The following is a 15,510-nucleotide window of genomic DNA, read 5'->3' as shown; positions in this document are numbered from 1 at the left end:
CTAGATAAGAGGAATAGCTATGTGAGAACTCTGTTCATTGACTACAGCTCAGAGTTCAACACCATTGTCCCCTCTAAGTTTGTCACCAAGCTTAGGATTCTGGGTCTGAACACCTCCCTTGCAACTGGATCCTGTACTTCCTAACTGACTGACCCCATGTGGTGAAGGTAGGCAACATCCCCTCTGCCACGCTGACCCTCAACACAGGGGCCCCACAGGGTTGTGTGCTTAGTCCCCTCCTGTACTCCCTGTTCACCCATGGCTGTGTTGCCACGCACTAGTCCAACACCATCAAGTTTGCTGACGACACGACTGTGGTAGGCCTGATCAAAGGCGATGATGAGTCAGCCTACAGGGAGGACGTCATTGACCTGTCAGTGTGGTGCCAGAACAACAATCTCTCCCTTAAAGTCAGTAAGTCCAAGGAGCTGAACATGGACTACAGGAAACAGGGGGAATGAGCACACCCCCATCCATATCAACGGGGCTGCAGTAGAGCAGGTTCAAGTTCCTCGGTGTCCAAATCACTAGACTTTAAATGGTCCAAACACACTCACACAGTCGTGAAGAAGGCGTGACAGCGGCTCTTCCCCCTCAGGAGGAAAGTTTGGCCCTCAAACCCTCAAAGTTCTACAGCAAAACCATAGAGAGCATTTTGACTGGCTGCATCACTGCCTGGTATGGCAATAGCACTGCCCTCGATCGCATGGCACTACAGAGGGTCGTGCAGACAGCCCAGTACATCACTGGAGCCAAGGTCGCTGCTATCCAAGACATCTATATCAGGCGGTGTAGTAGGAAGACCTGTAAAATCTGCTATCAAAATGGCATTTGATTCATCCACTGTCTTAATGGGGGCGGCAGGGTAGCCTAGTGGTTAGAGCGTTGGACTAGTAACCGGAAGGTTGCGAGTTCAAACCCCCGAGCTGACAAGGTACAAATCTGTCGTTCTGCCCCTGAACAGGCAGTTAACCCACTGTTCCCAGGCCGTCATTGAAAATAAGAATTTGTTCTTAACTGACTTGCCTGGTTAAATAAAGGTAAAATAAAATAAAAAAAATAAAAAATGATGGATGGTCATTTGATTTCCAGTTTTTAAGAATTTTTTTTTTCCAAATGATTGTTGAGAGAAATACGGTCAAACCCATTGGGTACCTCATTACACCCTCATATGCCATATCTTGAAATATGCACATACTGTAGATGGATTAAAGGTGAACCTATATTGTAAAACTTCTGACAGCCAACTTTCTGACTCGGTCATAACTTTTTGACTTTATAGCACTCCCAGTCCTTAACAATTACAAGCATACCCAGAACATGATCTAACCACCACCACACTTGAAAATATGGTGGGTGAGTGGTACTCAGTAATGTGTTGTATTGGATTTGCCACAAACATAACTTTCTTTCCTGAATACAAAGTGTTAACTGCCACATTTTTTGCAGTATTTAGTGCCTTGTTGCAAACAGGATGCATGTTTTGGAATATGTTTTATTCTGTACAGGCTTCCTTATTTTCACTCTGTCAGTATTGTGGAGTAACTGCAATGTTGTTGGTCCATCCTCAATCATTGCCATTAAACTCTAACTGTTTTAAAGTCTCCAGTGGCTTAATGGTGAAATCCGTCAACTGAGTTACAAAGGACGCCTGTATCTTTGCAGTGACTGGGTGTAAGGGGCTAGGCATCCCGCTAGCGGGACAACTTCCGGTGACACTGGAGGGCGCGCAATTCAAATAAATAATCATAAAAATCATGGATATTAAACCTATCTGTTGAAAGGTTAAATTCTTGTTAATCTAACTGCACTGTCCGATTTACAGTAGCTATTACAGTGAAAACATGCCATGTGATTGTATGGGGACAGTGCCCCACATCAAAATATTTTTTCACCGGCACAGGTTTCATAAATTCACAAATAGCGATTTACATATTCACTTACTTTCTGAAAATCTTCCTCTGATTTGTGATCCAAAGGGTCCCAGCTATAACATGTAGTGTCGTTTTGTTAGATAAAATCCTTCTTTATATCCCAAAAAGTCAGTTTAGTTGGCGCCATCAATTTGAGTAATCCACTCGTTCAACATGCAGAGAAAGGAATCCGAAAATCAGTCAAAAGTTAAAAGTTTCTATTTACCCCTTAGATACCCTAAAATTTAATCAAACTACAATATACGGAAATAAGTCTGTTCAACAGGAAACCGATTTTATCAGGTGCGTCCTGTCTTCATGGCATGCAAACACGAATTTCCAAGACTGTGTCCCTGTACTAAAATTGATATTTCTTCTTCATGTTTGAAGTCACAAGCCTGAAACCTTGAACATATACTACTGACACCATGTGGAAGCCATGGGAATTGCATCCAGGGAGCTTATTTTCAAAATGCCTCGTACTTGCCATTCTAAGAGGATGGTCTCTCAAAACAAGACATTTCTGGTTGGTTTTTCTTTGGATTTTCTCCTACCATATATGTTGTGTTATTCTCCTAAATTATTTTTACATTTCTACAAACGTCAAAGTGTTTTCTTTCAAATAGTACCAATTATATGCATATCCTTTCTTCAGGGCCTGAGCAACAGGCAGTTTACTTTGGGCACGTCATTCAGACAGGAAGTGGAGAAAAAGGGGCCTAGCCCTAAGAAGTTTTAATTTGAAGTGACAAAGTGTAATTAATAACTTCAGCATGCTCAAAGGATATTCAATATCTGCTTTTTTATTTTTACCCATCGACCATAGGTGCCCTTCTTTGCGAGGCATTGGAAAGCCTCCCTGGTCTTTGTGGTTGAATCTGTGTTTTGAAATTCACTGCTCAACTGAACCTTACAGACAATTGTATGTGTGGGGTACAGAGATGCGGTAGTTATTCAAAAATCATGTTAAACACTATTATTGAGCACAGAGTTAGTCCATGTAACTTATGTGACTTGTTAAGGACATTTTTACTCCTGAACTTATTTAGGCTTGCCATAACAAAGGGGTTGAATACCTATTGACGCAAGAAATGTCAGCTTTTAATTTTTATTCATTTGTAAAAATGTCTAAAAACATTATGGGCCATTTACACAATCTCAATTTAATCAATTTCAGGCCGTAACACAACAAAATGTGGAAAAAGTCAAGGGGTGTGAATACTTTCTGAAAGCACAGTATATGATGACAAAATAGTGTATGTGTGATCCATCACCTATTTCCCCAGTCTTTTCTTCACATATTCCAGTAGACTGTCCTGCATGCTCTCACTATGGAGGATCTGCTTGGGAACAGTCTTTACCATCCAACCCTGTAGGAGGGAGAGAGGCAAGTGGCATGGTTTCAGTGATGGCTCTGACTATACACTGTAAATACTTCTCCTTTCCAAATCTGTAAATGTTCTCATGTGTTTTACCAGTACTGTGTGACAAATGCTGCCGTAGGTCTTGTCCCCGGCTAGGAGGTACTCCAGGGACGACCTGACGAAGTCCTCTGCTGTCAGGGTTACCATGTTGGGCTTCTGGTAGCCTGTCATGGGGGTGGACACGCCAAATGGAGCCACTGCCTGTGACACAGAGATACAGGAAAGATAAATAGAGTAAATCAGACAAATAGAGAAGACAAAGTCAGAGCTCAGTTCCATTTCAAATCAGTCAAGTGTGGAAGTGAATTCAACTTCCAATTGAAAAGTGGCATTTATTTCCCTTGAGTACTTTTTTAAATTATTGATTAAGCTAGAATTTAAATTCACCAGCTAAACTGACTGAATTTCTATAGAATTCACCCCAGCTCTGATAGCAGATCCCCAGTGCACATACGGATCATTTGAGCACCCTTCCCCCTTTCGTATGAATGTAAAATAGATCCATGCACACTGATGCTTAGATGTATCACTGCACCTGTATCATGACTCCTTTAGCTTTATATTCAGCCTGCAGACCTTGAGAGAACCTCTCCACAAACACCTGGACAAAGACCGACACATAGAAACATTGAAATCACTTTGATTATTTGTTACACTAATTCCAGAATAATTTTTCAACAATTTACTGATCATCCTGTACTTAAATTAAGCTAAGAGAAGCGATTTCAAAGTGAAAGACAGAGCAGATCTGTACTAGCCTTTGATGCACAGTACATGGTGTATATGGGGGAAGGAACACTGGCCACACCAGAGGAGATGTTCACGATCATTCCCTTCCCTCTGTAAGGGCATAAGAGAATATACATCCAAATACATGGCTCTGGTCAGGACTATTCAAGCTCTACTCCTAACATTCATCAACATATGTTCATCAAGCAATCAACAGACAATTTCAGTAAACTGGACTTTTGATTAATTGACAGTGTGACGTCTCAATATTATATTGAGGAAAACCTCTCTCCATAAACACCTCATCTCCATCCCTGGCAGGACTATTTGGCACATCTGTGGGATAAAGTATAAGACAAGTCCGTTAAAAACAAGAAGACACCTAAAGCGATACCCATAGACTTCCACTCATTGCGCTAACGCCACTTATCATTGGCCCGCGAAACAACCTATAACTTCCCTCATACAGGACACAGAGACATAAAAATGGTATCCAAGAGTTCATCTGACTCTGGGGAAGTAGATAAAGGGCGTCATTGCCAACATCCTGAGGTATACCGTTTTAAGCATAAACACCTGATGCAATTCAATAGCAGTAAGTCTACCCACCTTGACCAAGGCTTTCACATTGCAGTTGATCACTTTAGTAATTTTCTGGAAGGAAAAAAAAATACAATAGTGAAGTGTGTTTCCCTTTCCTTGTCTTCCGTCTCCCACCAGGTAACATCAATGTAGGTGAGAGGACATGTGAGGTACGAGGACAGGCTAATAGATAACCAATAGTGTCTGACTCCTCTCACCTGTTCCAGGTATTTAGTCTGCAGGAACTTGCAGGGAATATGACTGGGTAGAATCCCCACGTTATTCACTGTGTGGATTGGATAAAATGTTAACTTTCATTGACATTAGGTAGACCATTTTTGGAGATCATTATTTCTCCTTGTCTTATTTATAATACTATACTTAAGCAATAAGTCCCAAGGAGGTGTGGTATATGGCCAATGTACCAAGGCTTAGGGCTGTTCTGAACGCACAATGCAACACGGAATACCTGGATACAGCCGTTAGCTGTGGTATGTTGGCCATATACCACAAACCCTTATTGTGCCTTATTGCTATTAAAAACTGGTTACCAACGTAATTAGAACCTTCAAAATATAGATATTTTTTGTCATAGCCGTGGAACATAGTCTGATGTACCATGACTTTCAGCCAATCATTATTCAGAGCTCAAACCACCCCGTTTATAAACTCATTTTTAACATTTCCAATAAATACGACTGAATGACACGACTTACTGCACTTACAAAAATCTGAAAACCACGTACCTAATACACCAATATTTAAGCCTTTCAGCTTCTCCTTAATGCACTCGTACATGTCATCCTCAGTGAAGTCAGCTACGATCACTTTCACCTTCTGACCCGTGGTTTCTTCTGTGAAAGAGCAATGTCACGGAATGAAGATCAATAGATACATCATTGATCCCATTGACCTAACATCTAAACAGTCCCCAATGACAATGTTGCTCATCCCAGAAGAAGAAGGATGTTAGTTCCTCCCACCTATCTCCAGTGCCACCCGATCCAGTTTGTCCTTGGTTCTGCTCAGGATCACCACGTTCAGCCCACGTCCTGCCAGCTGCACAAGTCGGATGGAACAACAGGAGTTAGTGATAAATAGACAGGTGGGATTGAACCACAGGAGTTAGTGATGGGCAGACAGTTAGGGTTGAACAACAGGAGTCAGTGATGGACAGACAGGTAGTGTTGAACCACAGGAGTTAGTGATGGACAGACAGGTAGGGTTGAACCACAGGAGTTACTGATGGAGAGACAGGTAGTGTTGAACCACAGGAGTTAGTGATGGACAGACAGGTAGGGTTGAACCACAGGAGTTTTTAAATTTAAATTTTACATTTTATTTCACCTTTATTTAACCAGGTAGGCAACTTGAGAACAAGTTCTCATTTACAATTGCGACCTGGCCAGATAAAGCAAAGCAGTTTGACACATACAACGACACAGAGTTACACATGGAGTAAAACAAACATACAGTCAATTATACAGTAGAAACAAGTCTATATACAATGTGAGCAAATGAGTTGAGATAAGGGAGGTAAAGGCAAAAAAAGGCCATGGTGGCAAAGTAAATACAAAATAGCAAGTAAAACACTGGAATGGTAGATTTGCAGTGGAAGAATGTGCAAAGTAGAAATACAAATAATGGGGTGCAAAGGAGCAAAATAAATAAAATAAAATAAATACAGTAGGGAAAGAGGTAGTTGTTTGGGCTAAATTACAGATGTGCTATGTACAGGTGCAGTAATCTGTGAGCTGCTCTGACAGCTGGTGCTTAAAGCTAGTGCGGGAGATAAGTGTTTCCAGTTTCAGAGATTTTTGTAGTCCGTTACAGTCATTGGCAGCAGAGAACTGGAAGGAGAGAAGGGCAAAGAAAGAATTGGTTTTGGGAGTGACCAGAGATATATACCTGCTGGAGCGCGTGCTACAGGTGGGTGATGCTATGGTGACCAGCGAGCTGAGATAAGGGGGGACTTTACCCAGCAGGGTTTTGTAGATGACCTGGAGCCAGTGGGTTTGGCAACGAGTATGAAGCAAGGGCCAGCCAACGAGAGCGTACAGGTCGCAATGGTGGGTAGTATATGACATCGCCGAAGTCGAGGATTGGTAGGATGGTCAGTTTTACAAGGGTATGTTTGGCAGCATGAGTGAAGGATGCTTTGTTGCGAAATAGGAAGCCAATTCTAGATTTAACTTTGGATTGGAGATGTTTGATGTGGGTCTGGAAGGAGAGTTTACAGTCTAACCAGACACCTAGGTATTTGTAGTTGTCCACGTATTCTAAGTCAGAGCCGTCCAGAGTAGTGATGTTGGACAGGCGGGCACGTGCAGGCAGCGATCGGTTGAAGAGCATGCATTTAGTTTTACTTGTATTTAAGAGCAATTGGAGGCCATGGAAGGAGAGTTGTATGGCATTGAAGCTTGCCTGGAGGGTTGTTAACACAGTGTCCAAAGAAGGGCCAGAATGGTGTCGTCTGCGTAGAGGTGGATCAGAGACTCACCAGCAGCAAGAGCGACATCATTGATGTATACAGAGAAGAGAATCGGTCCAAGAATTGTACCATGTGGCACCCCCATAGAGACTGCTAGAGGTCCGGACAACAGACCCTCCGATTTGACACACTGAACTCTATCAGAGAAGTAGTTGGTGAACGAGGCGAGGCAATCATTTGAGAAACCAAGAGTCAGTGATGGACAGACAGGTAGGGTTGAACCACAGGAGTTAGTGTTGGACAGACAGGTAGGGTTGAACCACAGGAGTTAGTGATGGACAGACAGGTAGCATTAAACCGTAGGAGATAGTGATGGACAGGTAGGATGTCACAGGCATATTCAGAAACAACAATGGGAACTTACTTCAAAGGCATATGCCCTCCCTATTCCGTCTGACCCACCAGTGACCACTGCAACAGAGGAAGGTGGGATAGGATGTCACTGGAAATCTCTTTCCACATAGCTGATAGAAGTAACCAGGCAGTAACATTTCCCTCCACTACAGGCTTCATTCACCACAGCATGGGTGTACTGCTCCACTTAGAACTTCCCTTTCCTCTTTCCTCTCCTCTCCTGCAGACAATAAAAATAGGAATTTTCTTCTGTGTTTGTTTGCATGTGCTATCTTGTCCTGACACAGTGTACTCATATACATACAGCGTGTTCCTCAGTTCTGATAAAAGGACCGCAAGGACAGAGAACCAACAGGAGATCAGTCTCTGTGTGTTTAATTTGACCTTTGTCCTGATGAGTCTGATTTCTGTTCACGCACACACATGCAGTATGTACTCATTCTAGAACTGTCTGTGTGTTTTATACACTGACATTTTACAATGGGTGGGTCTAATCCTGAATGCTGATTGGTTAAAACTGCATTCCAGCTGGAGTCTATTCCACAAGTTACCCACGGCTAAATCTACAACGTTAAATGCCTATTTACTCTGTTCCATCTGACTGCACAATCCTCTGTCTCATCAACCCAGCCAGGCACCTTATAAACTTGATCTCCACTATAAAAAACATCTAGACATTATCTCACATTTTTTTAGACTAACATTTATTTTTCAACAGCGGAGATTTGTACAAACCTTGCTTTCTGTCTCTCTGACACTTAATAAAACATTGTTTCAATATTTAAATTGGATCTCCAGCTGTCCCATAGTAATGAACGTGTCGGGGTTGGGACGAGAGAGAGACAGGCAGGCAGAGTTTCTCAGCCAGTCGAAATCATGAATCAGCTGGCATCATTTTTCTGGATATTTACAAAGAAATGTCAATTGAAAAAAGGTCAACGAAACAAAGTGTAGCTAGTTTGCAGTCTTTCCAGCTTCAGTTTGAGGTTATTGTGTTAGCTGTGTTGATGGCTAGTTCCTCTGAACAACAGTGTCCTAATGAGAGAGCACAGGCGAAATCGTGCTTCATTTGCTCATTGTTATGGATGTATCCAAAACAATGTCACTAGAAAACAGCTTAAACTATTATTCTGGCTGCACTGTTTGACGTGACTGTAAGTTAGTCATAGTTGGCTATCAAGCAAGCAAGGGATAAGAACGTTGTCAGCCAGTATGGCAATGGAACATTTAGAATGAATGTCTGGGTTGCGTCCATAGATACAGAATTCAGGGTTAATTGTATTGGGCAACTAAGCAAAACACTACAATTTCAGATTTGGACTATTCATTTTTATACAGTGTCATGCTAGCAAAAGAGATACATTACTTTCATAAATTGCATAATTATTTGGAGTGTTTTCAATATTGCTGCGGTATTTGCAGTCCGGTGTTTATTTCTCTGTGGTCCCAGTAACAAACTCATCCATACTTTCTGACCATGAGGCAGTGCCTGGCTTGAAGAGCGAACAAAAACTAAAAATGTTCGTCTTCACCATGCCTCGGTAAACCTTGTTTGTCTTTGACTAATGCAATTCACTAATTGTATATGCTTGGGAACACAAACACACACATACAGTGATAGTGAACATAAAAGTTCAGAATAACAACTCCAGCCTTCGAGAACCTTCGAATCAAACTCTACCACAGAAGCCCTGGTATGTTCCACTCTGAGGGGAAGGGAGGGATGTTAAGGCTGCATTGTTTATTGACCTTAAAATAACAAAGGCAGCAGTATCTGAACAGAACTGAGTGGTCTTAGGGCTGTCCAAGCTAGCCTGCGTGTCTTTCTCCCTCAGTAGCTAGCGGAAGTATATCCAGTCTCCTCTGAATGTACAATGTCCAGACTGTCTGTTTTCCTCCCCTTGTCTTCTCCTGCATTGCTTCAGGGCAGAGAGATGAAGCAAGAACAGACGCAAAGCACATCTTGACGCACCAAAAACTTCCCACAGAGGAAGAATTAGAAACAACACGGTATGGGACACTGAAGGCTACACAAACACACACAACACAAAGACACACACTGAAGGCTACACAAGCACACACACACAGACAAATACTGAAGGCTACACAAACAGACAAATACCGAAGGCTACACAAACAGACAAATACCGAAGGCTACACAAACACACACAAACACACAGACACAGACTGAAGGCTACACAAACACACACATACACAGACTGAAGGCTACACAAACACACATACTCACACACTCTAACCAAACATGTCGCGAACACTCAAAAACGCTTGATAGTGAAAGGAAACAGAGAAAGAGAAACAAACATATGTTCATTTGATTTCAAATGAGCTTGAGAGACTCCTCCAGGTTAAGGGGAAGGAAGAGGATAATACGCTCCAGAACATACTGTTCTAATTGCTTTTTTCCCCCCTGTGCTGGATTGGAATGGAATAGAAGCAGAGCTTGGGAAAAGGGAGGTGGTCAGGCTGTGTATTGTTGGTCCTTTATGTGGAAAGAGAACACCACAGTTTATAGCACTGTGGGAGGCAGAACACACTCAGAGGAGAAGAGGACCCAGTAACACCAGTTGACTGCTCCCTCAGGACCACAGGACTAGTTGTGTGTGTCCCTGTGTGTTTCAGTTGGTGTGTGGGCGTGTATGTATTTGGATTGCATAGTGCTCAATGTCCCATACCGCGTGGTATAATATTAGGTCAGGATATGATCTTTTAGGAAACTGACTCGGAGACTTTCTGACTATATAAGTCTGACTATATAAACTGCCTTCAGAAAGTATTCACATCCTTTCCACATTTTGTTGTGTTACAGCCTGATTTTTTATGGATTCAATCACTGGCCTACACACAATAGTCTTGATGTCAAAGTGAAATTATGTTTTCAAAATCCATCCAAAATGAAAAACTGAAATGTCTTGAATCAATAAGTATACAACCATTTTGTTATGGCAGGCTTAAATAAATTCAGTAGTAAAAATTTGCTTAACAAGTCACATAATACGTTTCATTGACTCCCGCTGTGTGCAAAAGTGTTTAACATGATTTGGTGTTTAACATCATTTTAACATAAAAATGATCTCAACTACAGTTGAAGTTGGAAGTTTACATACACCTTAGCCAAATACATTTAAACTCAGATTTTCACAATTCCTGACATTTAATCCTAGTAAAAAATTCCCTGTTTTAGGTCAGTTAGGATCACCACTTTATTTTAAGAATGTGAAATGTCAGAATAATAGTAGAGAGCATTATTTATTTCAGCTTTTATTTCTTTCATCACATTCCCAGTTGGTCAGAAGTTTACATACACTCAATTAGTATTTGGTAGTATTTCCTTTAAATTGTTTAACTTGGGTCAAACGCTTTGGGTAACCTTCCACAAGCTGCCCACAATAAGTTGGGTGAAATTTGTCCCATTCCTCCTGACAGAGCTGGTGTAACTGAGTCAGGTTTGTAGGCCTCCTTGTTCGCCCCCGCTTTTTCAGTTCTTCTATAGGATGAGATCAGGGCTTTGTGATGGCCACTCCAATACCTTGACTTTGTTGTCCTTAAGCCATTTTGCCACAACTTTTCAAGTATGCTTGGGGTCATTGTCCATTTGGAAAACCCATTTGCGACCAAGCTTTAACTTCCTGAGTTATGTCTTGAGATGTTGCCTCATAATATCCACATCATTTTCCTCCCTCATGATGCCATCTATTTTGTGAAGTGCACCAGTCCCTCCTGCAGCAAAGCACCCCCTGACAGAGCATGAAGAATCTAAAAAATAATAACGTTAAATATTGTACAATCCAAGTGTGCAAAACTCTTAGAGATTTACTCAGAAAAACTCACAGCTGTAATCTCTGCCAAATATTATTCTAACATGTACTGACTCACAGGGTTGAACATCAAGTTTTATTTTTCATATTTATTTTTACAAATGTTAGAATTTTTTCTTCCACTTTGACATTACAGAGTAGTTTGTGTAGATTGTACAATTAAATTAAATCAATTTGAATCCCACTTTGTAACATAACAAAATGTTGAAAAAGTGAAAGGGTGTGAAAACGTTCTGAAGGCACGTAAGTCTAAAAAATGGAAAAGTGGTGAGTGAATATGTATTCCCCCCTTTGCTATGAAACCCCTACATAAGATCGAGTGCAACCAATTACCTTCAGAAGTCACATAATTAGTTAAATAAAGTCCACCTGTGTGCAATCTAAGTGTCACAGGATCTGGCAGATGATCTCAGTATATATATATATATATATATATATATATATATATATATATATATATATATATATATATATATATATATATATATATACACCTGTTCTGAAAGGCCCCAGAGTCTGCAACGCCACTAAGCAAGGGGCACCACCAAACAATTGACACAATGAAGACCAAGGAGCTCTCCAAATAGGTCAAGGATGAAGTTGTGGAGAAGTAAAGATCAGGGTTGGGTTATAAAAAAAATATATCAAAATCTTTGAACATCCCACGGAGTACCATTAAATCCATTATTTAAAAAATGAAAGAATATGGCACCATAACAAACCTGCCAAGAGAGGGCCGCCCAACACAACTCACGGACCAGGCAAAGAGAGTGGTGGCAGGATCATGCTGCCATCGGCATCTCAATCCAATTGAGAATCTGTGGTAAGATTCCTGTACACCAGCGGATTCCATCCAACTTGAAGGAGCTGGAGCAGTTTTGCCTTGAAGAATGGGCAAAAATCCTAGCGGCTAGATGTGCCAAGCTTAAAGAGACATACCCCAAGAGACTTGCAGCTGTAATTGCTGCAAAAGATGGTTCTACAAAGTATTGACTTTGGGGGGATGAATAGTTATGCACGCCCAAGTTTTGTTTTTTGGTGTTATTTCTTGTTTGTTTCACAATAAAACATATGTTGCATCTTCAAAGTGGTAGGCATGTTGTGTAAATCAAATTATACAAACCCCCCAAAAATCTGTTTTAATTCCAGTTTGTAAGGCAACAAAATAGGAAAAATGCCAAGGGGGTGAATACTTTCGCAAGTCACTTTCATGGACTATCAATGATGTCAGCCAGTTCAATAATATTACCAGATGACCGTGTCAGATAACATGTCACCCCCAGCAGGTAATACAATGTGTCAACATGACATCAATGTGACATTAAAATGGCATTGATAGCTTTGTCATGACATTGATAGTTATGGCACGACATTGATAGTTATGGCATGACATTGATAGTTGTGTTTAAAACAACTTTAATTCACTCACCTAAACTCCCCTCTATTCTTTAAAGGGACAATTAGCAGTAGAAACAATAACAAAGCGTAATCCCCGCCCCTGTTTCAGTAAAAAGCTGATGGAACAAATCAAAATCAAATCAAATCATATTTTATTAGTCACATGCGCCAAATAAAACAGTGAAGAAACCTTACAGCTGACAGCTGAAGAAATGTCACCACTCTCAAATTCATAGACTGAGCTATGGATGCAAGGACTGGCCATCTATGATATCAACATTTGAGTTTTAACCATGTTTTGAGGCTATATAGTGTTTGTTTACATCTACTTTGTTTACAAACGTTGGATTATAAAAAGCGTATATTTTAGGTTCTGATGGGGTATGACCGTTGAACTAAACTCATGAGGCGTTTAGAAGTTGTATTCTTCAAGAATAAATGGGTGCATATTATTAATTTATAATATAAGTCCAAAATTGATACAGCAACTGCTGATTGCCCCTTTAAAATCTCCTAACTGAACCACTGGGCTGTGAATGACCTTACAGAGTGTTCCCCAGGCACCCAGACATTTAAAGCTCTGGGGAAAAAACTAATGGGTTTAATCTGAGTCCAGATGGAACTCGTTGTCCTTCAGTATAATTTGCACAGTGAGATCACACTGTGATCACAAGTTGCCACACTTCTTTACATCCAGTGCAATACCTTAGAGCCAGCTTGTCAGAGGTTTGATGCCACAAGGTGTTACAGGGAAAGGCATTCAAGTATAACATTTTCATATAAATGTTTAACCACTTCATGAGACATTACATTACTTGATTCTTCTCAATTACTTACTTATAAAATAACTTATTTTTGCCTCCAATGGCAATATTCAGTGAACACACACACACACACACACACACACACACACACACACACACACACACACACACACACACACACACACACACACACACACACACACACACACACACACACACACACACACACACACACACACACACTCCCCACAAGTATAGTTAAACATGTCAACACACATGCTTAAACACACACTCAGAGCTCACCTGCCCACTCTCCCAAGGATGTAAAGAAGGACTCTGGCTGCGGGAACCAAACTCTGGGATGAAACATCTTAGCAAAGCGGACCATTTTCACTACATAAAAGACCATGACTGCAGTGCCAAGAGAGACAAAAAACACCTCCATGAAATCCATAGCACACAGACTAGCCCTTTAGAACTGCCTGTCTGCCTGCCACAACAAACTCTGACTCAGTCTGCTTTGACCACGCTCCTCAGCCAGAAACACTGGGGAATGACCGGGGAATAGCCAGTCCATAGCCCCCCTCCATAGCCCCCCCCCCCCCCCCCCCCCCCCCCCCACACACACACACACACACACACAGAAGGATACATAAACAAAACACACACACACACACCCCACACACACACACACACACACACACACACACACACACACACACAAGGCCACACAAAAACAGACACCAAATTAAATCCAATCAGACCAAGCTACAGCTTCCATTTCAGTTAAGGACAAAATGGAGAGCTTGTCAGATGTAGCCTCTACTTCTCTGTATCAAATTCAGAATGATTAGTGACTTAATTTAGAAATGCTCTCATGCATTTCCTCACAGCTAAATCAAGATGACTTACTTTTCTAGTGTTTGAAAATACATACAGGCTTTCTTCAGAACAAGGAGATCGTTCAAGACTGACGCCGAAATTGGACATGTGTCCAAGTCCTGAAGACGTCGGGAAATACCTTCAAAACCAGTCACTAGAGGTGAGAGGGAGCTCTATTGCCATAAAGTAAGCTTGGGTTTTGCTAAGGTGTTGTGCACAGGGCTGCTGCTGAATGGCTGTAATTACATGAAATGGAACAATCCAAAGCAGCAGGATGTTTTGGCGATTAAACCAATGTACTCATTATAGTTTACAGTAAATGCATATGTTGGATCAATGATTGTGTGGTGAAAGATGTCTACAAACAAAATGGATGCACAATGAAAGGTTTTGAATGTAAAACTGTCTGCGTTACAAGTGTTAACAGTTTGGAGTTCTGTACTAAGAGTTTTGAAAATTCACCACATAGTTGTGAAAATAGTACCATAGCGATTAAAATAAACAGTATAGTGTAGTGTACAAGGCAATGCTGAAATACCTGGGTTGTATATAACAATATATTTCATTCATTATCTGAATTTCATTGATACACTGTAAGCTGATGAATTTCAAGCAGAGAGACAGGCGATACTGTATCAGTTGACAAGTCACATAGAAAAGGTGATCTTGTACAATGTTGCATGGGGCATAAAAGGAAGACACCACCTTGCTAAGTTTTTTACTTCTGAGTGTGTCTTATGTATGTACTGTATAAGGACAATTCAACTGTAAGGCTGACATATTTCCCAACTTGCTCACAACCTGCCAATGGATAATTATTTTTTTAAGTATCATACTGAATGGAAAATGATATTTACCACCTACTATTCTTTCCATTCAGCACTTTAAAAGAACAGATTTGAAATGTGTATCTTTCATTTTTTGCTATTGTATTAAATGGTAGTTAAAATTACTAAATGGTGAGCCTATCATTATCTGGTGTATTGGTGACTAAACAAAATGTGGTCATGATATTTCACGAAAAACTTGATTTTACATGAATGACTCAGCGGTGAAAGATGTGTGCACAATTAAAAGTTCTAAACATAAGACAGGGGCATTACAAGTGTTATCACCTTAGAGTTGTTTTACTTTAAC

General features: G+C 40.8%; 1 protein-coding gene across 2 annotated transcripts; it reads right to left on the bottom strand.

Annotated features, from left to right (window-relative positions):
- Positions 1–2,700: 2,700 nt before the first annotated feature.
- LOC139389942 (17-beta-hydroxysteroid dehydrogenase type 3-like) lies at positions 2,701–14,039 on the bottom strand. Of its 2 annotated transcripts, XM_071136979.1 has the most exons (12): positions 12,052–12,285; positions 11,824–11,906; positions 7,504–7,550; positions 5,632–5,707; positions 5,395–5,502; positions 4,867–4,934; positions 4,676–4,720; positions 4,368–4,402; positions 4,096–4,177; positions 3,873–3,938; positions 3,389–3,538; positions 3,008–3,283 (listed from the first exon to the last, which is right to left on the bottom strand). In XM_071136979.1, exons 1-12 carry the CDS (start codon positions 12,180–12,182, stop codon positions 3,188–3,190), a joined length of 987 nt encoding a protein of 328 aa, XP_070993080.1. In that variant the 5' UTR covers positions 12,183–12,285; the 3' UTR covers positions 3,008–3,187. The 2 variants fall into 2 exon arrangements, with proteins under 2 accessions (XP_070993081.1, XP_070993080.1); XM_071136980.1 differs by lacking the exons at positions 11,824–11,906; positions 12,052–12,285 and adding an exon at positions 13,795–14,039 and having other exon boundaries at positions 2,701–3,283.
- Between the last annotated feature and the right edge of the window lie 1,471 nt (positions 14,040–15,510).

This window comes from Oncorhynchus clarkii, chromosome 30, assembly GCF_045791955.1.
Source record: "Oncorhynchus clarkii lewisi isolate Uvic-CL-2024 chromosome 30, UVic_Ocla_1.0, whole genome shotgun sequence".
Classification (NCBI taxonomy): Eukaryota; Metazoa; Chordata; class Actinopteri; order Salmoniformes; family Salmonidae; genus Oncorhynchus; species Oncorhynchus clarkii.
Note: the sequence above shows the minus strand (reverse complement) of the source record. Positions and strands in the feature narration are given on the sequence as shown.